We start from the raw sequence: 23,449 nt of genomic DNA, 5'->3' as shown, positions 1-23,449 counted from the left end.
AACAGCTGATAGGCTTGGGTGCGAGGTGTTGGACCCCAGGCGATCAAATATTGATGGTCCACTCTGAGGATAGATCATAAATAGTAAAATTCTGGACGTCCTTAAAGTCAGAATGCAAGGGATAGAACAATAAAGTGGTTGTCTGGTTTCTGATATTGATGAACTATACTTCGCAGGTAAACAGCAAAGAGACCCCTGTGTTCACTTCACTCATCAGCTTGGGTGTCGAGGTGGAGGACCCCCACCGATCTGATACTGTGATGACCAATTCCTGAGTTTAGGTCGTTAATATTGGAAACCAGACAACCCGTTTAACACCAGTTGGTACAAATGGCATTTAAAATATATGTAACACATGACATTTCCAAGATGATCAGAAGTAAAATGTATTTGTGCAAATGTCACCACATTACAGCCAATTTACAGTACAGTGTGGAATTGGGTAGGATGAGAAAATAAAACAATTTTACATAATACTTTTAAAATGTTTGCATAGAGCTCCCATATTTATGGGACATTGCCTTTTGTGGTTCTATTATGTATACCCTAGAGTAAGCTACTATCATCAATAGCCTGTTATTGGACGATTATAAAAAAAAAAAAAAAAAAAAAAAAGGGGCTATGGTAGCAACAACTGGGGAAGTCCTGAATAGTTGAAAATAAATACTGAAATCTATAAAACTGCATGCAAATATAAAATAACAAAAACAAAACAAACAAAATAGACACCTGGTCATTGCAGCCATGTCCGAAATGCTACTGAAAATGCATACTGTATAATGCAGTGCACAATAGAAGAACTACAATGTGGTACCATATAATTACCCCAAAGTAGCAAAGTACAATTTACATCACAATTTTTATCACTTGTAGGAAGACCATGACAATCCACTTCCGTGGAAAGTTAAAATTTTTACCTGACTGATAAATGAATAGCTGCAATATTATTCAGAGGAACAAGAGGAAACCCCCATATTTCCCTTTTAGGTGGATGCATGTTATCTACTTCTCCTTTAAAACTTCACAGATTGAGAATTTCAATACTAAAAGTTAAGGAGATTACTAAAAAAAAAATCTCCTAGATTTCTAAAAATAAAACACTTGCATTTGCCTAAGCATTGATTAATCACCCACTGTTAAAGGGAACCTGTCACCTGGAAAAGACAATTTACACTAATCACAGTACTTTAAAGTATCTCTCAGTGTGCCCAAAGATGTATTCATATCTTCTTTCTGCGTTGTGCTGTCTCATAAAATCGACTTATAAAACTGTGTTTGGCACCTTTTTGAAGTCGTGCTGAAGTCACGGGGGCAGCGGCCTCCTTGACTCAACCGTCGGATAAGCCCGCCCCTATGCCGCTCCTCCGCATATTGATGGACATTTTTTCCTGGAGCTGGGACCGCGCTCTTCTCACGCATGCGTCGTGCGTGTCCTGCCACAGCATGATCCCGGCTACGGCTCCCTCCCTCCCTGGCATCTTCTTGTTCACTGCGCCTGCGCGGTTCCTATACAGCGCGCTCATCGCTTCTCCCCTGCGGCGTGAGCGTGATCCCTTTCTGCTTGCACTGCAGCGCAGGCGCAGTGAACATGCAGATGCGAGGGAGGGAGCCGTTGCTGGGATCGCGCTGCGGCAGGACACAGACGGCGCATGCGCGAGAATAGCGCGGTCACGGCTACAGAGAAAAATCTCTATCAATATGCGGAGGAGCGGCATAGGGGTGGGCTTATCCGACGGTTGAGTCAAGGAGGCCGCTGCCCCCGTGACTTCAGCACGACTTCAAAAAGGTGCCAAACACAGTTTTAGAAGTCGATTTTATGAGACAGCACAACGCAGAAAGAAGATATGAATACATCTTTGGACACACTAAGAGATACTTTAAGGTACTGTGATTAGTGTAAATTGTCTTTTCCAGGTGACAGGTTCCCTTTAAACTAATTTTGGCAATTTGTGAAAGGAGCATACACAGTTTATTAATCTGTGAGCTGCCATTCAAAGGATGGGGACTTTCTTAGGACGGATATTGTGACCAGCACGGGGGGGGGGAAAAAAAAAAAAGTAGCTTGGGAACTAATACATAAAATGATTTTCCCTGCTATAATAATTACAAGGCTAAAAAGTAATAAATTACAAAATATGCCTTAGGTTCCATTAATAGGTTATGCTTAATGTTTTATCGTGCATATAAAGTTTAGGTTTGGAAAAAAATTACATAGCAATCACTAGAATTATGCCTCATTCACACGTCAGTGGGTTTTAGTCGGTGATTTCCATCAGTGATTGTGATCCAAAACCAGGTGCGGTTCTAAACACAGAACAGGTGCAGATCTTTCCCTTATACCATTTGCCTGTTCCCCTTCCAATTCTGGCTTTGGGTCAAAATCACTGACCAAAACACTGACATATGAATGAGACTTTAAAAGGTAACAGACATTTGTCCATCCAGTTCGGCCTGTCATCCTGCAAGTATCCATTAAACTATGTGCTTTTCCTGCAGAAAACAATTGTCCTACACAGGGTACTAAATAAATTATTAGCTAAGAATTCAGACAGCTGGGAATACACATGAAATCTCGAAGTAATGCAGGCAGTAAAAACATGTCCATTCATATCTAGGTTTTGGACCATTGTTAAGGTATACTTTTAGTCATTTTTAAAATCTTTTTGGAGAACACTTTACTTTTCCATCCTTCACACCAGCGGGATTTACTTAACGGAACTGGTAATTAAGAAATAATAAACTTTCCTAGTCTTCTATTAATCTTGCAACACCATTTATGTTGTCCTATTTTCTTCTTACAGGCACAGAAATAATAGTAATAAAAGCTCACAACAGTTATGTAAATATTATATACACACACACACGTTTACAACAGTTGAAAAAAATATCTTTGGAACAAAATGAACACACCCCTTAAAACAAAAAGTAAATGCAGAAATAAAAATTGCAATTTGAAAGAAAACTGAGGTATAAAAAAAAAAGTCCTTTTTGTTTGATTTGTATATATTTCGGTTGTATCCATCCATCTTGCATTGCCAGAAAATTCCTAGAGGAGTTTCTTTAAGTATTGCAAAAGCCGCGCCTCACAAACGTTGACAGTTGGGGGAAGGGGAACAGGCAAAAGGGGAGAAAGGGCAGTTTTGTCCAGGTTGAACTAACAATAAGCTTACGTCACTTCAGTACGGAGCAAATCGGCTGTAACCGCCTCTGTATAAACTCGCCTGAAAAGGAACAATAAGTTTTAGTTTTACAGTTCAAATAGCAAAGCAAAGAAAAAATTCAATAGATAATGATAACGCTGTAGTTTCTCATGCATACATATCAGCAGGAATGCCTGCCTAAATAAAAAGCAGCAACAACTCTTATTGATAATTAACATTTGGAGATGAAGAAATGAGTGATAAAAGGGACTTTCAATTAAATTACTCAGATGAAAACAAAACTTGGAAATACACCTCATGGAGTGATATAAGACGACAAAATTCAAGTCATTTTTCTAATTCGAATTCAAAATTAAAGGCATATTGAACCAGCATGGCTACCACAGCATCTTGCAGCGACATGCTGTTCAATCCGGTTTGTGTTTAGTTGGACTATCATTTATTTTTCAATAGGACAATGACCCCAAACACACCTCCAGGCTGTGTAAGGGCTATTTGACCATGAAGGAGAGTGATGGGGTGCTGCGCCAGATGACCTGGCCTCCGGTCACCGGACCTGAACCCAATCGAGATGGTTTGGGGTGAGCTGGACCGCAAAGTGAAGGCAAAAGGGCCAACAAGTGCTAAGCATCTCTGGGAACTCCTTCAAGACTGTTGGAAGACCATTTCAGGTGACTACCTCTTGAAGCTTATCAAGAGAATGTCAAGAATGTGCAAAGCAGTAATCAAAGCAAACGGTGGCTACTTTGAAGAACCTAGAATATGACATCTTTTCAGTTGTTTCACACTTTTTTGTTATGTATATAATTCCACATGTGTTAATTCATAGTTTTGATGCCTTCAGTGTGAATCTACAATTTTCATAGTCATGAAAATAAAGAAAACTCTTTGAATGAGAAGGTGTGTCCAAACTTTTGGTCTGTACTGCATATATATATATATATATATATATATATATATATATATATATATGTATATATTTAGTGACTCAAGTTCTGCTTCCAGCACTGGACCCCCATACCCTGTAGCGATTGATGTCACCACTGAGTCACCATGTTCACAGCCCAGTGTTGCTGTCCTTTTCAGTGTGGGATCCTACAACTCCCCCCCCCCCCCCCATTTTTCACTACTCCAGGGAGGAGGCGGAGACACTCATGGCGGGGGCCCGGTGCAGTGACTAATACACTGGGCCCCGCAACTGTTAAATACATTCAACCCGATCTACAGTACAGACCAAAAGTTTGGACACCTTCTCATTCAAAGAGTTTTCTTTATTTTTACGACTATGAAAATTGTAGATTCACAATGAAGGCATCAAAACTATGAATCAACACAAAAAAGTGTGGAACAACTGAAAATGTCATATTCTAGGTTCTTCAAAGTAGCCACCTTTTGCTTTGATTACTGCTTTGCACACTCTTGGCATTCTCTTGTAGAGCTTCAGGAGGTAGTCACCTGAAATGGTTTTCACTTCACAGGTGTTCCCTGTCAGGTTTAATAAGTGGGATTTCTTGCCTTATAAATGGGGTTGGGACAATCAGTTGCCTTGTGGCAAAGTCCGGTGGATACACAGCTGATAATCCTACTGAATAGACTGTTAGAATTTGTATTATGGCAAGAAAAAAGCAGCTAAGTAAAGATAAACGAGTGTCCATCATTACTTTAAAAAAATGAAGGCCAGTCAGTCCGAAAAATTGGGAAAACTTTGAAAGTGTCCCGCGGTGCAGTCACAAAAACCATCAAGCGCTACAAAGAAACTGGCTCACATGCGGACCGCCACCGGAAAGGAAGACCAAGAGTCACCTCTGCTGCAGAGGTTAAGTTCATCCGAGTCACCAGCCTCAGAAATCGCAGGTTAACAGCAGCTCAGATTAGAGACCAGGTCTATGCCACACAGAGTTCTAGCAGCAGACACATCTCTAGAACAACTGTTAAGAGGAGACTGTGTGAATCAGGCCTTCATGGTAGAATATCTGCTAGGAAACCACTGCTAAGGACAGGCAACAAGCATAAGAGACTTGTTTGGGCTAAAGAACACAAGGAATGAACATTAGAGCAGTGGAAATCTGTGCTTTGGTCTGATGAGTCTAAATTTGAGATCCAAACACTGTGTATTTGTGCGACGCAGAAAAGGTGAAGGCAAAAGGGCCAACAAGTGCTAAGCATCTCTGGGAACTCCTTCAAGACTGTTGGAAGACCATTTCAGGTGACTACCTCTTGAAGCTCATCAAGAGAATGCCAAGAGTGTGCAAAGCAGTAATCAAAGCAAAAGGTGGCTACTTTGAAGAACCTAGAATATGACATTTTCAGTTGTTTCACACTTTTTTGTTATGTATATAATTCCACATGTGTTAATTCATAGTTTTGATGCCTTTAGTGTGAATCTACAATTTTCATAGTCATGAAAATAAAGAAAACTCTTTGAATGAGAAGGTGTGGAGAAGGACCGATTCCAGACATTGGGGGACATGCGGAAGCAGTGGACTGAGTCTAGAGTAGAAACATCCAGAGCCACCATGTACAGGCGTGTTCAGGAAATGGGCTATAGGTGCCGCATTCCCCAGGTCAAGCCACTTTTGAACCAGAAACAGCGGCAGAAGCGCCTGACCTGGGCTACAGAGAAGCAGCACTGGACTGTTGCTCAGTGGTCCAAAGTACTTTTTTCGGATGAAAGCAAATTTTGCATGTCATTCGGAAATCAAGGTGCCAGAGTCTGGAGGAAGACTGGGGAGAGGGAAATGCCAAAATGTCTGAAGTCTAGTGTCAAGTACCCACAGTCAGTGATGGTCTGGGGTGCCATGTCAGCTGCTGGTGTTAGTCCACTGTGTTTTATCAAGGGCAGGGTCAATGCAGCTAGCTATCAGGAGATTTTGGAGCACTTCATGCTTCCATCTGCTGAAAAGCTTTATGGAGATGAAGATTTCATTTTTCAGCACGACCTGGCACCTGCTCACAGTGCCAAAACCACTGGTAAATGGTTTACTGACCATGGTATTACTGTGCTCAATTGGCCTGCCAACTCTCCTGACCTGAACCCCATAGAGAATCTGTGGGATATTGGGAAGAGAAAGTTGAGAGACGCAAGACCCAACACTCTGGATGAGCTTAAGGCCGCTATCAAAGCATCCTGGGCCTCCATAACACCTCAGCAGTGCCACAGGCTGATTGCCTCCATGCCACGCCGCATTGAAGCAGTCATTTCGGCAAAAGGATTCCCGACCAAGTATTGAGTGCATAACTGAACATAATTATCTGAAGGTTGACTTTTTTTGTATTAAAAACACTTTTATTGGTCGGATGAAATATGCAAATTTTTTTAGATAGGAATTTGGGGTTTTCATGAGCTGTATGCCAAAATCATCAATATTAAAACAATAAAAGGCTTGAACTACTTCAGTTGTGTGTAATGAACCTAAAATATATGAAAGTCTAATGTTTATCAGTACTTTACAGAAAAGAATTAACTTTATCACAATATGCTAATTTTCTTAGAAGGACCTGTAATCCCTGGAAAAAGTAAGGCGTATAGATAAGAGGAGATAGAGGTGATATAATTAGAGGCAGGATTAGAATAAATTAACTGCAGTAAAGTTATCTGTAGAAACCAAAAAGTGTCACCAGACATAGTAGCCAGTGCAAAAACTGCAGGTTTTATCTTTTTAGTTTAAATATATGGAATACATGGAAAATTTAAATAAACTATTCTTAAAAAATATGTTAAACAAAGCGATTTAAACAGGTCATTTTCTGATGACATTAACTTTAAGCTGTTAATTCCATTGATATTATGGTATCGTAATATGGGCATGGTATTTGGAGGATCTCTAATTGAATTTTTCCCAACCAATACATTAAAAGGGAGTCTGTCGCCTAATTTTCACCAATATAACTAAGAGCACTGCCCCATAGAAGATTGCATACACATCGCAAGCATACCTGTGTGCACTTTGTGCCTTTATGCCATGTCCAGGAAAAGCACTTTTAGGCCCCTTTCACATGAGCGTGACAGATCATGTCCGGATGCGTTCAGTGAAACTTGCACCATTTTGCAAGAGAGTTCAGTCAGTTTTGTCTGCGATTGCATTCAGTTTTTTTCTGTGCGGTTGCAATGCGTTTTTATGCGTTTTTCACGTTTACAAAACATCACTTAGCGACCATCAGTGAAAAACGCATTGCATCTGCACTTGGTGTGGATGCAATGCATTTTTCACACAGCCCCATTCACTTCTATGGGGCCAGGGCTGCTTGAAAAAAAAAAAAAAAAAAAAAAAGATTTTCACGCAACGCAGAACCATCGCTCATGTACACAAACCCATTGAAATGAATTGGTCCGAATTCAGTGCGGGTGCTATGCGTTCACGTCACGCATTGTACCCGGAAAACTTGCTCATTTGAAAGGGGCTTTATTCTGCTGAAAAAACGCTCCCAAGTGCCCAGCTGAAAGAGAAAGTAAAAAACAGCTTTCACTCCTGACTTGATTTTTAACAGCCATATCTTCTGATATAGTGGATACAATGCCGTGATTCTGATATCGTTTGAAAGGTTGGAATGCCAGCTTTATAGGTTATATTTCTAGCTGCTACCAATCTAGTTATGAGCAACTAAAGCAGCCCTCCACTCTTCAGTCTGGTTTGCTTTGGGCACTTGCAGAAGCAGAGCTGGGCACTTAGGGGCTGTTTTGCAGCAGAATAAAAGTGCTTTTGCATGGAATAAAAGCAAAAAGTGCACACAGGTATGTTTGGGATGTGTATGCAGTCTTCTATGGGGCAGTGCTCTTAGTTATACAGTATTGGTGAAAAACTGATAAACTCCCTTTCAAGGCTTTTTTCTGGTTTTTGGTGGACTTCTTACACCCAACAATACTTCTACAAATATTCACAGTATTTTTAGGAATAGTGATCCTTTACTGTTCCTACAGACAGTTCTGGACACAGACCTTTTATATATTTTGTAGATTTTTGCGCATTGTAGTTTGTACCATGCTGATCCATGGCCTTTTATGGTGCACCACGTAGCTTGGCATGTTCATCTCTCATATAGACAAATACCTTAAGGGGTCTAAATTTTCAAAATGGGGTAATTTCTGGGGGACTTTTAGCATTTTTCCAGCTCAATGCCCTTTTACAAGTGTGCAAAGGGGCATGGAATGTTTTTAAGCAAAATTTCTGCTCTGAAAGCCAATGGGCTCTCCTTTACATTTGCATTTGGGCCTGCTCTGTGTCAAGACAATGGAGGTACTTCTGAAGGCAGGAGAAACAGGGATTCTGTACAAAAATACAAATTTGAATTACATTTTTTTTTTTTTTACAAAAGTGTCATTTTAAATGCGTTTTACCTGGTTACCATTTATTCCTACAAAAAACTGTAGTCAAAATATTGATTTTACTCACAATGAAAAACTGATTGGGTTTAGGTTTTAAAATTTGTTGCAGGTTTCTATTATTCTGGCACCTATAAGCCTCTGTAAATTTGGCTTTGTGCAAGAAAAGAATATCTACTTTTTAAATATTAAATCAGTTAGGCTTTCACACCAGCATTTTTGCTGGATCAGCAAAAACACTTCAGTTACTGATAATACAACAGTCAGCATAGTATCTTTAAAATAGCCACGACGGATCAGTCATGAACACCATTGAAAATTGATCGGGGGGACGGATCCGTTTTCTATTGTGTCAGAGAAAACAGATCTGTCCCCATTGACTTACATTGCAAGTCATGATGGAGCCATCTTGCTGCGCAACACATTGCGGACAGAAAAACGCTGTTTGCAGCGTTCTTTTGTCCGCGATGGGAATACAACCAAACAGAACGGAATGCATTCGGGTGCATTTCATTTTGTTCAGTTCAGTTTTTCCCCCCACTGACAATGAATGGGGACAAAACGGAAGCGTTTACTACGCTATGGAGATCCTATGACTTATCTCAATAGCGGAAAGGGAAAGCACAGATATGAAAGTAGCCCAAGTCTCCTCGATTTCTCATAACATGTAAGTTTTTAAAAAATGCAGCCATAAACATACAGAACTGTATGTATCAATATGCGAAATATTGCAGTTGAAAATAGGAAAAAATGACTAACTGTTCTTATTGATTTTTACATTTTTATTTTTAATAAAGATGCAAATCATAGTGGTTACATTTTACTACCCTATGGCAAAAAACGATGTCAGGATTACTTGGCCTGGTCTTTGTACCCCAGAGTTTTTTTTTGTGTGTGTTTTGGTTTTGAGCTTCCTGCCTTCCCAGAGCCATAACTTTATTTTTTCCCCACTTACAGCCATATGAGAGCTTGTTTTTTGCGGGACAAGTTGTACTTTCCAACGCCACCATTTAATATTGCATATGATGTAGTGGGAGGCAAGTGGAATTGGAGGATGGGGGGGGGGGGGGTTGAGGAGAAAAAAAATTCTGCCTTTTTTTTTTATTTATTTACAGTACTGGTTGTCCCTTTTAATTTGGTTTAATACTCTGTATAATAATTTACATGTTTTCTCTTGTAATGAAGTGGATTAGAGATAGTACCCATCAACCATTGTGCTGATAAGAACACATTCCTGAGTGATCTCAGAGACATGTGTGATGCACACTGGAGGAGTGGTTGATGAGAAGTGTGGTCTGCATTAAAATGAATTAGAATTCGACCAGGAACTTCATCCTAGATCGGATACGAGTCATAACCCCTCCAAAGATAGGTCATCATCAATATAAAACACTCGGAAAACCTTTTTAACCCTCACTGATGCCCTAGTGTCCAGGTCAAAATTTACAAATCTGACATGCGTCACTTTATGTGGTAATTATCCAAGCCATTCTGAGATTGTTTTCTCGTGACACATTGTACTTCATTATAGTCATATATTTGAGTCAATATATTTCACCTTTATTTATGAAAAAATCCAAAATATACCCAAAATTTTCCACATTTCAATTTCTCTGCTTCTAAAACAGAAGGTCATACCTAATCAAATACTTATTACTCAACATTCCCCATATGTCTACTTTATGTTGGCATCATTTTGGAAATGTCATTTTATTTTTTTAGGACGTTAGAAGGCTTAGAAATTTAGAAGCAATTCTTAAAATTTTAAAGAAAATTTCCAAAACCCACTTTTTAAGGACCAGTTCATGTCTGAAGTCACTTTGTGGGGCCTACATAATGGATACCCCCATAAATGACCCCATTGTAGAAACTACACCCCTTAAGTTACTCAAAACTGATTTTACTAACTTTTTTAACCCTTTAGGTGTTCCACAAGTATTAAAGGAAAATGTAGATTAAATTTCAAAATTTCGCTTTTTGGGTAGATTTTCCATTTTATTAATTTTTTTCTTTAACACATTGAGGGTTAACAGCCAAACAAAACTCAATATTTATTACCCTGTTTACAGAAACACCCCACATCTGGTCGTAAACTGCTGTACGGGTACACGGCAGGGCGCAGAAGGAAAGGAATGTCATACAGTTTTTGAAAGGCAGATTTTGCTGAATTGGTTTTCTGAACGCCATTTTTCTGCCAATCGTCTTGTGCAGGGGCTCGTTTTTTGAGAAAGTGTTGAGGTTTTTATTGGTACCATTTGTGTACATAGGATTTTTTGATCATTCAATATTACACTTTATGGGGCAAGGTGACCCAAAAATTGGCTGTTTTGGAACAGTTTTTTATTTATTTTTACAGCGTTCATCTAAGAAGTTAGGTAATGTGATAGTTTTATAGAGCAGATCATTACGGACGTGGCAATACCTAATATGTATACTTTTTCTTATTTATTTAAGTTTTACACAATAATAGCATTTCTGAAACAAAAAAAAATGGTTTAGTGTCTCCATAGTCTGAGAGCCATAGCTTTTTTATTTTTTGGGCGATTGTTATAAATAGGGTATCCTTTTTTTGCGGGATGAGGCGACGGTTTGATTTGGGGGTCATAAGCCTTTTTGATCGCTTGCTGTTGCACTTTTTGTGATGTAAGGTGACAAAAATAGCTTTTTTGGCACAGTTTATTTTTTTTTGGTGTTTATCGGACAGGGTCTATCATGTGATATTTATAGAGATGGTCGTTACGGACGCGGTGACACATGTGTATTTTATTTTTTCATTTTTTTTATATAGAAAAAGGCAATTTCTTTTTTAAATGTACATTTTTATTTTTCATTTTTATTATTTTCACTTTTTTTTTATCAAGTCCCTCTTGGATCATGAAGATCCAGTGGGGCTGATGGCTGTACTATACACTCACCTAAAGAATTATTAGGAACACCATACTAATACGGTGTTGGACCCCCTTTTGCCTTCAGAACTGCCTTAATTCTACGTGGCATTGATTCAACAAGGTGCTGATAGCATTCTTTAGAAATGTTGGCCCATATTGATAGAATGATGAGCCCCCTCGTAGGCGTCCTGCGCGCAGTCGCAGTCCCATACAAGTGACTCTTCATGGATCCCCACAGATAACAATGTGCCCCAGGTGCCTGAATTTACAATCCCTCCATGGAATCAATGTAGACACCACAGGTTTCAGCATAATATTTTTTCCCAATTATTCTTAACTGAAGACCTAATTAACATGATGGTGGAACAAACAAATATATATGCAGAGCAATCTATTGCCTCCAGTCCTGACAGTTATATGGCAAGGATCCACAAATGGACCCCTACTAACACGACTGAAATGCAAAGGTTTTGGGGACTTCTAAGCATGGGCATTTAAAAAAAGAAATAAAAAACTATACGTACTGGAACAAAGATATTCTTTATCACACCCCTCTTCACTGTCTTGGCATTCCCCTGGGCCCGTTTCAGAGCTCTTCTAAGATTTCTACACTTCAACAATAATGAATGCCTACCCCCAAGCGACCCCAGTTATGACAGACTCTTTAAAATTAGGCCAGTGGTTGAGCACTACAATTCCAAATTTTGTCAAGTATATACCGCCCAAAAATGCCTCTCAGTGGATAAACCATTGGTGCACTTCAAATGCAGATTACATTTCTGCCATTACCTGCTCAATAAAAGGGTTAGGTATGGCATGAAGTTGTATAAGGCCTGTGAAAGTGTATCCGGGTATACATTGCGCTTTCGTATTTACGAGGGAAAAGATTCCAAAATTGAGACACCCGATTGTCCCCCAGTTCTGAGTATAAGTGGGAAGATAGTATGGGATTTAGTACAGCCCCTGCTAGACCACGGATACCATCTATATTTGGACAACTTTTACAATAGTGTCCCTCTCCTGAAGTGCCTTGCTGCCAGAGGCATAGGCACATGTGGCACAAATAGAAGAAATCAAAAAGGGCTCCCTAAATCCTTGATAGACCAGACAGGTTTTAGAAGGTCTGAAAGATTATCTGCACATTAGTGATCTAACAGCCTCTTTGGGCTTTGGTTTCACTTTGTGTGTTGCTTGTATGTCCACACCTCCTGTTCAGGTGTAGATCATGTGACCTTTGCCTCCCCCTATTTAGTCTGACTTTAACCATCACTCCTTGCTCTGGATAGCTTCATTTGGTTTTTGGAAGAGCTGGAGTGTGGTTCTAGTTGAAGTCCTGTTCATCCATCAGCCTCAGAAGTTAAGTGTTCCGCTTGTTGCATTTTGTATTCCCGCCCACCGTTGTTTGCTAGGCCTCAGCGAGACGCTGGTTCCGTCACCTGGGAAGGAGCGGGTGGTCTCTGCCCTGTCATTACCATTAAGGCATCCAAGAGCCCCCAGGGTTTTCTAGGTTCCTGTGTATGGGCATCTCTACCATCAGGAGGTGCCCATACGGATAGGAGTTAGGGCCAGGAGCAGGGTTTTATAGGTAGTAACCCTTTTTCTTCCCTAGCGGTGAGACCTAGCGTCTTCTCCTTTCCTTCTTGTTGTCTTTTGGTGTTCTCCCCTACTACATCCGTGACATTATCCAGAGCCCATACCGCCATTTTTTGTTCTGATCTGTGCAGCTATGGATGCTATGACTGCACTGGTCGAACAGCTGCAGAATCTGACTTTGGAGGTAGCGGACCTCCGTGCGATGGTTTTGGAGATTCAGAGTCCACAGGCTGCTGGTTCCGGTGGTGGGTTCCAGGCCTGCCCTGAACCAAAAGGTAGCTCTACCGGACAGGTTTTCCGGGGGTAGTGACAATTTCATCCTGTTCAGGTAGTCATGTAAATTATATTTTAGGCTGCGTCCATACTCTATTGGTGATGTGTCAAAGTGTGGGTATGATTATTTCATTGCTTAAAGAGGACGCATGATCTTGGGCTTCTCTATGATGACCCGGATCGGATCAATCAGGCAGAGACAAAGTTACAGGGTTTGCGGCAGGGAGAATGTTCTACGGAGACCTATTTCTTTGAATTTAGGAGATGGGCTACGGACAAAGAGTGAAACGATTCTGCTCTCCGTAGCCAATTCTGCCAGGGTCTCTCTGAGAGACTGCAGGACACATTGGCTTTTCATGAAAATCCTGAGTCATTGGAAGCAGCTATGTCCCTTGCTGTACGTCTTGATAGATGCCTGAGGGAGAGATCTAGGGGTCCTCACCTTCAGGACGTACTGTCCAATAAGGGTACTGCTTCCTTTGAGACTTATCGTGGAGAGACACTGGTAGTTGCGCCTTGTGATGAGCCTATGCAGTTAGGAGGAGCTACTCCTGGAACTACTGGCAAAAGCTTGGGTCATGGGAAAGGAGTCTGCTTTTATTGTGGCAAGAAGGGACATTTTGTGAATATTTGTCCGTACTTGCAGCATCAAGGTGTAAACAAAACTAAAAAGTTTCATCCCCAAATTACTATTGGTTGTGTGGGTGAGGAGCAAGAAAACCTACTTTTGTCTTTTACTGGTAGTACCCGTTTTCTCCTGTCTGCTGAGGTGGCGCTAGAGTCCAAAACTGTGAAAAAAATTAGAAGCATTTATCGACAGTGGGGCAGGAGTTAACTTGATTGATGGACAGTTTGTACGCATTCACAGGTTGACTACTAATGCATTAGACAATAGTATTCCTGTCTTTACAATTGACTCAGCACCTCTCGCACAAAAATGCCTGTCGCAGGTAGTGAATGACATTCATTTAAGAGTGGGTGATTTGAATCAGGAATCCATCTCCTATGTGTTGGAGGGTCTGCCTGCTCCATTGGTGTTGGGCTTACCATGGTTAAGCAAACATAGCCCTAACATCGATTGGCAAGCGAGACAGATTCTCGATTGGAGTGATTTTTGCATGGACAACTATCTTAATCTGGTTCGCTATAGTTACCACTAAAACTGTACCCTTGCTCATTTCTGAATTTTCTGAGAGTGGTAATCCGGATTTGCCTCCGCACCTGGAGTATAACTATCCCGTCAATCTTATTCCCGGTGCTAAATTGCCCAAATCTCAGTTGCATAATCTTTCGGAACCCGAAAGAAAGGCTATGCGAGAGTATATCACCAAGAGTTTGGCAAAGGGACATATTAGACCATCCAAGTCCCCAGTGGCTGCTGGATTTTTCTTTGTAAAGAAAAAGGACGGTACCCTGAGACCATGTCTGGACTTCCGTGAGCTCAATCGTATTACAGTCCGTGATCCTTACCCCCTTCCTTTGATTCTGGATTTGTTTAGTCAGATAGTCGGTGCCAAGGTGTTCTCTAAATTGGATCTGAGGGGGGCATATAATCTGTTAAGGATCAAAGAGGGGGATGAGTGGAAGACCGCATTTAATACCCCTGAGGGTCATTTTCCAAATCTGGTCATGCTCTTTGGGTTAACCAATGCTCCTGCAGTTTTTCAACACTTTGTCAATGACATCTATCATCATCTGGTGGGGAGGTTTGTCGTTGTATACCTTGATGACATACTAATTTATTCGCCTAATATGGAGACTCATCAGGATCATGTGCGACAGGTGTTACAGATCCTAAGAGAGAATAAGTTGTATGCCAAGATGGAAAAGGGTGTATTTGCTGTACAGGAAGTACAATTTCTGGGTTACCTGCTCTCATCCTCAGGTTTTCGTATGGATCCCGAGAAGGTCCTTGCCGTGTTTGACTGGGGTCGACCCGAAAATCTGAAAGCTTATGTGGTTTTTGGGGTTTACCAACTACTACCGTAAATTTATTTTTAACTATTCATTGGTGGTTAAACCTTTAACAGACATGACTAGGAAGGGTGCTGATATTTCTATATGGTCTGATGCGGCATTACAGGCCTTTTCTGCTGTGAAAGAATGTTTTGCTTCGGCTCCTATTTTGGTGCAACCGGACGGTGTCTCAGCCATTTATTGTTGAGTTGACGCGTCTGAGGTAGGGGTAGGAGCAATATTGTCGCAGGGTCCTTCACCCAGTAAATGGCGCCTATGTGCATTTTTCTCTAAATAAAAAAAAAAACTTGACTGCTGAAAAGAATTATGATGTGGGGAATAGGGAATTGCTGGCCATTAAGTTGGTGTTCGAGGAATATTGACATTGGTTGGAAGGAGCAATTCATCCTATTACGGTAATTACGGATCACAAGAATCTGGCCTACTTGGAGTCAGCTAAGGGACTGAACCAAAGGCAGGCCAGATGGTCACTGTTTTTCACCAGATTTAACTTAGTCACTTACTGCCCTGGGGTTAAGAACGTCAAGGCGGATGCTTTGTCACGTAGCTTCCCGTCACAAGGTGTTTGAGGAACATCACTGTACCGTGCTTGCTGGGCACCCTGGGAGTAGATAGACTGTGGATTTCATCTCTCGCAGATTCTGGTGGTCAGGGTTGCGTTAGTCCTCAATACACTATGTGTCACCTGTGGTACCTGTGCATGTGCTGAGGTGACACATACTTGGCCTTCCGGATCTCTGCTTCTATTGCCCATCCCGTCCAGACCTTGGACCCATTTGTCCATGGATTTCATCACGGATTTACCGAATTCTTCTGGAAAGACCGCGATTCTGGTGGTTGTTGATCGTTTTAGTAAAATGGCACACTTTATTGCATTACCTAATCTACCCAATGCTAAAACTTGCGCAGGTGTTTGTCGACAACATCGTGAAACTACATGGCATTCCCTCTGATGTGGTGTACTATAGAGGGACTCTGGAGAGCGTTCTGTACTCGTCTGGGTGTACAATTGTCCTTCTCTTCGGCTTTTCATCCTTAGTCGAACGGACAGACGGAGCGCACTAATCAGAATCTGGAGACTTACTTGAGATGTTTTGTTTCAGAGAATCAGGAAGAGTGGTTTTCATTTTTGTCGTTAGCCAAGTTTGCTATAAATAACAGTAGACAGGAATCCACTGATAAGTCACTGTTTTTTAGGGCATATGGGTTCCATCGACAGTTTGGTACATTTTCTGGTGCTCATAATTCTGGCATTCCTGAGGAGGAACGATTTTCCCCTTTGTCTTCTATTTGGCGGAAAATCCAAAATAACCTGGAAAAGATGGGCAACAAGTATAAGTGTGTGGCTGACAGGAAACGTATTAATGGTCCGGACCTGAGAGTGGGTGATTCTGTGTGGCTGTCTACATGAAACATTAAACTTAAAGAGGACCTTTCACTACAGTCGTGGCCAAAAGTTTTGAGAATTCCATAAATATTGGAAATTGGAAAACTTGCTGCTTAAGTTTTTATAATAGCAATTTGCATATACTCCAGAATGTTATGAAGAGTGCTCAGATGAATTGCATAGTCCTTCTTTGCCATGAAAATTAACTTAATCCCCCCAAATACCTTTCCACTACATTTAATTGCTGTCATTAAAGGACCTGCTGAGATCATTTCAGTAATAGTCTTGTTAACTCAGGTGAGAATGTTGACGAGCACAAGGCTGGAGATCATTATGTCAGGCTGATTGGGTTAAAATGGCAGACTTGACCTGTTAAAAGGAGGGTGATGCTTCAAATCATTGTTCTTCCATTGTTAACCATAGTGACTTGCAAAGAAACGTGTGCAGCCATCATTGCTTTGTATAAAAATGGCTTCCAGGCAAGGATATTGTGGCTACTAAGATTGCACCTCAATCAACAATTTATAGGATCATCAAGAACTTCAAGGAAAGAGGTTCAATTCTTGTTAAGAAGGCTTCAGGGCATCCAAGAAAGTCCAGCAAGCGCCAGGATAGTCTCCTAAAGAGGAATCAGCTGCGGGATCGGAGTGCCACCAGTGCAGAGCTTGCTCAGGAATGGCAGCAGGCAGGTGTGAGCGCATCTGCACGCACAGTAAGGCGAAGACTTTTGGAAGATGGCCTGGTGTCAAGAAGGGCAGCAAAGAAGCCACTTCTCTCCAAAAAAACCATCAGTGAGAGATTGATCTTCTGCAGAAAATATGGTGAATGGACTGCTGAGGACTGGGGCAAAGTCATATTCTCCGATGAAGCCTCTTTCCGATTGTTTGGGGCATCAGAAAAAAGCCTTCTCCAGGGAAGAAAAGGTGAGCGCTACCATCAGTCCTCTGTCATGCCAACAGTAAAGCATCCTGAGACCATTCATGTGTGGGGTTGCTTCTCATCCAAGGGAGTGGGCTCACTCACAATTTTGCCCCAAAACACAGCCATGAATAAAGAATGGTACCAAAACACCCTCCAACAGCAACTTCTTCCAACAATCCAACAACAGTTTGGTGAAGAACAATGCATTTTCCAGCATGATTGAGTACCGTGCCATAAAGGCAAAAGTGATAACTAAGTGGCTCGGGGACCAAAGCGTACAGACATGGAGAGCGGCGCCCAGGGATCTCCCTACACTTAATATTATCCCTGGGCACCGCTCCGTTCTCCCGGTATAGGCTCCAGTATCTTCATATGTTCGGCTCAACTGAGTGGATCAACTGGCTAATCGCAGCGCTCAGCTCATAGCCTGAGAGAAAAAAATAGAACTCTCAGGCTATGAGCTAAGCGCTGCGATTGGCCAGCACTCCAGCCTGGGAGAAGGAGATGCCGCAGGCTCCACCCAGTTGAGCCGAACATATGAAGATACTGGAGCCTATACCGGGAGAACGGAGCAGCGCACAGGGATAATAGTAAGTGCAGGGAGATCCCTGGGCGCCGCTCTCCATGTCTGTATGCTTAGTTTAGATTTTTTATTCTAGTGAAAGGTCCTCTTTAAGGTACCTTCTTGGAAGTTGGGACCAAGATTTATTGGTCCATATAAGATCAGTACCATTATTAACCCTGTAGCTGTCACGGATGGTGTTGCAGAAAACAAGAAGTAACAAATAAAGATCCCACTGACTTGATCCCAAACTAAGGAACAAAAGTGTGAGCCCTATAGCTCTCCCTGACTGCTCAGTTCATGCAAAGATCTCTGATAGAAAGTTGCATGTCCATGTACCTAGACTGAGTGACACCTGAAAACCCTATAATAGTGAGGGGACACGACCACCGGCTCCCTGCACTTAATACGGAGGGAGTCAGGGTCACTTAGAATCAAGCCAACAGGAAAACACAAATAAAGGGAAAGACTTATCTGAGAAAGCAGCAGTAGCAAACTTCTAGCACTGAGCACAATCCAGGAAGTAGTATAAACCGCAAATTGAGGCAGTATGCGAGGGGATATAAAGGGAGGCAATCACTGCTAATAGATGAAAGCTGGAGAGGGAGAAGAGCTGTCAAAGCGAAACCAAAACAAAAAGAACATCATGCAGGAGGTACTGAAGAACGTCTATCAGAACTTCTCAGAGATCTGGCGGTGACCTGAACTTCCTCAGGCATTAAAAATCCATAACTTATTTCATAAATCGTTGCTAAAGAAATGTGTCAAACCTGTTGAGCCGTCCTCCTTGCCTCCGGCTCCTGTTATGGTGGACAGCAATTTAGAATTTCAGATCAGCAGTATCTCGTTCATTGGAGAGGGTACAAACCAGAGGAGAGGATGTGGGTTCCAGCGACCGATGATAATGCTAGTCGTCTGGTGAGAGCATTCCACAAAGCTCATCCAGGTCAGTCCTGGGTGCCCAGAGGTCACCCATAGAAGTGGGGGTACTGTCACACCGGTGACAGGTTTTAGACTGTCTGAAAGACTATCTGCACATTAGTGATCTAACAGCCTCTTTTGGTTTTGGTTTCACTTTGTCTGTGTGTTGCTTGTATGTCCACACCTCCTGTTCAGGTGTGGATCATGTGACCTTTACCTCCCCCTATTTAGTCTGACTTTACCCATCACTCCTTGTTTTGGATAGCTTCATTTGGTTTTTCGAAGAGCTGGAGTGTGGTTCTAATTGAAGTCCTGTTCATCCATCAGCCTCAGAAGTTGTGTTCCGCTTGTTGCATTTTGTATTCCCCCCCCTCTTTGTTGTTTGCTAGGCCTTAGCGAGACGCTGGTTCCTTCACCTGGGAAGGAGCGGGTTGTCTCTGCCCTGTCATTACCAATAGGGCATCCGAGGGCCACCAGGGTTTTCCAGGTTCCTGTGTATGGGCATCTCGACCATCGGGAGGTGCCCATACGGATAGGAGTTAGGGCCAGGAGCAGGGTTTTATAGGTGGTGACCCTTTTCCTTCCCTAGCGGTGAGGCCTAGTGTATTTTCCCTTCCTTCTTGTCGTCTTTTGGTGTTCTCCCCTACTACATCAGTGACAGCGTCGTGGGGAAAGCAGGGCTGTTTGCTCAGAAAATTTGATGCTGCTAAAATACAAAGGACAAACGGGATGTTCTTGTATTAACTACCATCCATGCAAATCGGGCCCCCCCCCCCCAGTCCCAGGAACCACAGAGCAGAACATCAAGCCTGTGTGTATCCAGGATTACAACAAGTTCATGGGTGGAATGGATCTTTCAGACCAGGTGGATCTTAAAAGGCCCTACAGTGCCTTAAGAAAATCTAAGGTGTGGTACAAAAGATTAGCTCTATACCTAACTCAAGTGTCACTATATAATACCTTTGTCATCCACAGAACAGCTGGTAATGGGGGGACCTTCGTGGAATTTCAGGAAGGGGAAAAAAAAAAAGAAAATCATTTTTGGCGTTCAGGGAGGAGAGGGCAGTTTTTTTTTTTAGTTTTTTTTTTAGATAGCAGTAGTTCTGGGGTCTCAAGGAATATTACATGGGCAGCATTTCCCTGGAGTACTTCACCCACAGAAAAAAAAAAAAAAAAAGACGACCCGAAAAAAAGATGTCGAGTTTGCTCGGTTAAAGGGATTAGGAAAGACACTACTCACTACTGTCAGACCTGCCCCTCTAAACCTTAGGCCTCTGCATTGGAGAGTGCTTTCAAGTTTATCACACTTCCACTGATATCCATTTAGTCCATTTAATTAATTTCTTAATTAATCCATGGGAAGACATTTTCAGTTTAGCATTTTTTCATTTGGCAATAAACCTCCCCCCCCCCCCCCCAAAAATAAAAAATTCCCATTATACCTTTAGATAAAATGACACCTTTCAATGTATTCATTAAATGAGGCATTTCTTCAATTTCCAAATTATGTTCTGGCACCCCTAGAACCTCGTTTTTGCTGTTTTCACTGTTGGGGTGCCTCAGGGTGTCTTCAAATGCGACATGGTGCCTGAAAATTATTCCAGCGAAATCTGCCTTTCAAAAGCCACACAGTGATCCTCCCATTCTGAGCCCCGATGCGTGCTCATACAGCACTTTACAACCACATATGCGGTGTTGACGTATTCAGGAGAAAAAGGGTAACCAATTATGCGGTGCATTTTCTCCTGCTACCCCTTGTTAAAATGAAAAATTTGGGCCTAAAGCTAGATATTCTTGTCAAATATGAAATTTTTAATTTTCACTGCCAAGTCTTTCTAAATTTTATGAAACGGCTATTGGACCAAAGTGCTCAGTGCTCCCCTCGAAAGATTCTTTGGGGGTTGTATTTTCAGTAATGGGGTCACTTTTGGGGTGCCTCAAGGTGTCATCAAATATGACATGGTGCCTGAAAATTAATCCAGCAAGATCTGCCTTTCAAAAGCAACACAGTGTTCCTCCCATGCTGAGCCCGCTGTGCACCCGTATAGAACTTTATGACCACATATGGGGTGTTAATGTAAACTTAAGAATCAGGGTAAAATATTGAGGTTTATTTTTCTGTTAGCCCATGCTGGGTTGCAGGAAATATGGATCTAAATGGAAAAATCTGCAAAGAAAGTGAAATAAAAAAAATAAAATAAAAGATGCAAACATGAAGTAGACATGATAAATGTAAAGTAATAACTATTTTGTGAGGTACCACTATGTCAGAAAACCAGAGGATGAGTATACTGGTGATCATATAAGATACGTTTGTTTCATTTTTGTGTGAGAGAGAGGGGGAAGGCAGCTGAAAAAAAACGTTAGTTACATCTATAGAACAGTGTTCCAGGAATGCTCTGTGGCCTATTCAGAGTTGACTATGCATGGAGTCAAGGATTTGAATCCACTAAACACTGAGCCACCATGCTGCCTATGTATGCATTACATTTTATGGTCATCCTGCTTGTGATGATGAGGTGCAAACTTTGAAATGTTTGGCTTTCAGCCTTATTATGCAATAATAAATTAAATATAAAATGTACTTTTTTTTAGCTGCCAGAAGAAAGTATTTAAATAATGAATGGTAATTGTCAGTTTACAACCCTTATGTACAGGTCCTTCTCAAAAAATTAGCATATTGTGATAAAGTTCATTATTTTCTGTAATGTACTGATAAACATTAAACTTTCATATATTTTAGATTCATTACACACCAACTGAAGTAGTTCAAGCCTTTTATTGTTTTAATATTGATGATTTTGGCATACAGCTCATGAAAACCCAAATTTCCTATCTCAAAAAATTAGCATATCATGAAAAGGTTCTCTAAACGAGCTATTAACCTAATCATCTGAATTAACTAATTAACTCTGAACACCTGCAAAAGATTCCTGAGGCTTTTAAAAACTCCCAGCCTGGTTCATTACTGAAAACCGCAATCATGGGTAAGACTGTCGACCTGACTGCTGTCCAGAAGGCCATCATTGACACCCTCAAGCAAGAGGGTAAGACACAAAGAAATTTCAGAACGAATAGGCTGTTCCCAGAGTGCTGCATCAAGGCACCTCAGTGGGAAGTCTGTGGGAAGGAAAAAGTGTGGCAGAAAACGCTGCACAACGAGAAGAGGTGACCGGACCCTGAGGAAGATTGTGGAGAAGGACCGATTCCAGACCTTGGGGGACCTGCGGAAGCAGTGGACTGAGTCTGGAGTAGAAACATCCAGAGCCACCGTGTACAGGCGCGTGCAGGAAATGGGCTACAGGTGCCGCATTCCCCAGGTCAAGCCACTTTTGAACCAGAAACAGCGGCAGAAGCGCCTGACCTGGGCTACAGAGAAGCAGCACTGGACTGTTGCTCAGTGGTCCAAAGTACTTTTTTCGGATGAAAGCAAATTTTGCATGTCATTCGGAAATCAAGGTGCCAGAGTCTGGAGGAAGACTGGGGAGAGGGAAATCAGTGTCAAGTACCCACAGTCAGTGATGTCAGCTGCTGGTGTTGGTCCACTGTGTTTTATCAAGGGCAGGGTCAATGCAGCTAGGTATCAGGAGATTTTGGAGCACTTCATGCTTCCATCTGCTGAAAAGCTTTATGGAGATGAAGATTTCATTTTTCAGCACGACCTGGCACCTGCTGACAGTGCCAAAACCACTGGTAAATGGTTTACTGACCATGGTATTACTGTGCTCAATTGGCCTGCCAACTCTCCTGACCTGAACCCCATAGAGAATCTGTGAGATATTGGGAAGAGAAAGTTGAGAGACGCAAGACCCAACACTCTGGATGAGCTTAAGGCCACTATCGAAGCATCCTGGGCCTCCATAACACCTCAGCAGTGCCACAGGCTGATTGCCTCCATGCCTCGCCGCATTGAAGCAGTCATTTCTGCAAAAGGATTCCCGACCAAGTATTGAGTGCATAACTGAACATTATTATTTGAAGGTTGACTTTTTTTTGTATTAAAAACACTTTTCTTCTATTGGTCGGATGAAATATGCAAATTTTTTTAGATAGGAAATTTGGGTTTTCATGAGCTGTATGCCAAAATCATCAATATTAAAACAATAAAAGGCTTGAACTACTTCAGTTGGTGTGTAATGAATCTAAAATATATGAAAGTCTAATGTTTATCAGTACATTACAGAAAATAATGAACTTTATCACAATATGCTAATTTTTTTTAGAAGGACCTGTACATTGAAGGGCTTGTCTGCAAGGTAATCTCATACTAGTGCTTAAAAGATTGGATGACAACCAGGTTGCTAACTGGAATTTTTACAATTTATACAACAAAATCACTGATAGCCAGTATTTTTATGGACAAATTGGAAAACAATAAAGAAGGTTAAATATAAGTTATATAGCTGCATATAATGGTAAATATGTGTTACCAGTATTAATTGGCAG

At 41.5% G+C, this 23,449-nt stretch overlaps 1 protein-coding gene across 1 annotated transcript in view; it reads right to left on the bottom strand.

The window, feature by feature from the left end:
- Positions 1–2,756: 2,756 nt before the first annotated feature.
- The window catches only part of LOC122944171 (RNA binding protein fox-1 homolog 2), a 356,156-nt gene continuing 335,463 nt past the window's right edge, over positions 2,757–23,449 (bottom strand). The window contains exon 15 of the mRNA XM_044302402.1: positions 2,757–3,221. Coding sequence (XP_044158337.1) covers positions 3,177–3,221 — 45 coding nt within the window. The 3' untranslated portion in view covers positions 2,757–3,176. The remainder of the gene's footprint in view (positions 3,222–23,449) is intronic.

The sequence above is a fragment of the Bufo gargarizans genome, chromosome 7 (assembly GCF_014858855.1).
Source record: "Bufo gargarizans isolate SCDJY-AF-19 chromosome 7, ASM1485885v1, whole genome shotgun sequence".
NCBI lineage: Eukaryota > Metazoa > Chordata > Amphibia > Anura > Bufonidae > Bufo > Bufo gargarizans.
The sequence above is the reverse complement of the archived record's forward strand: the minus strand, read 5'-3'. Positions and strand labels throughout refer to the sequence as shown.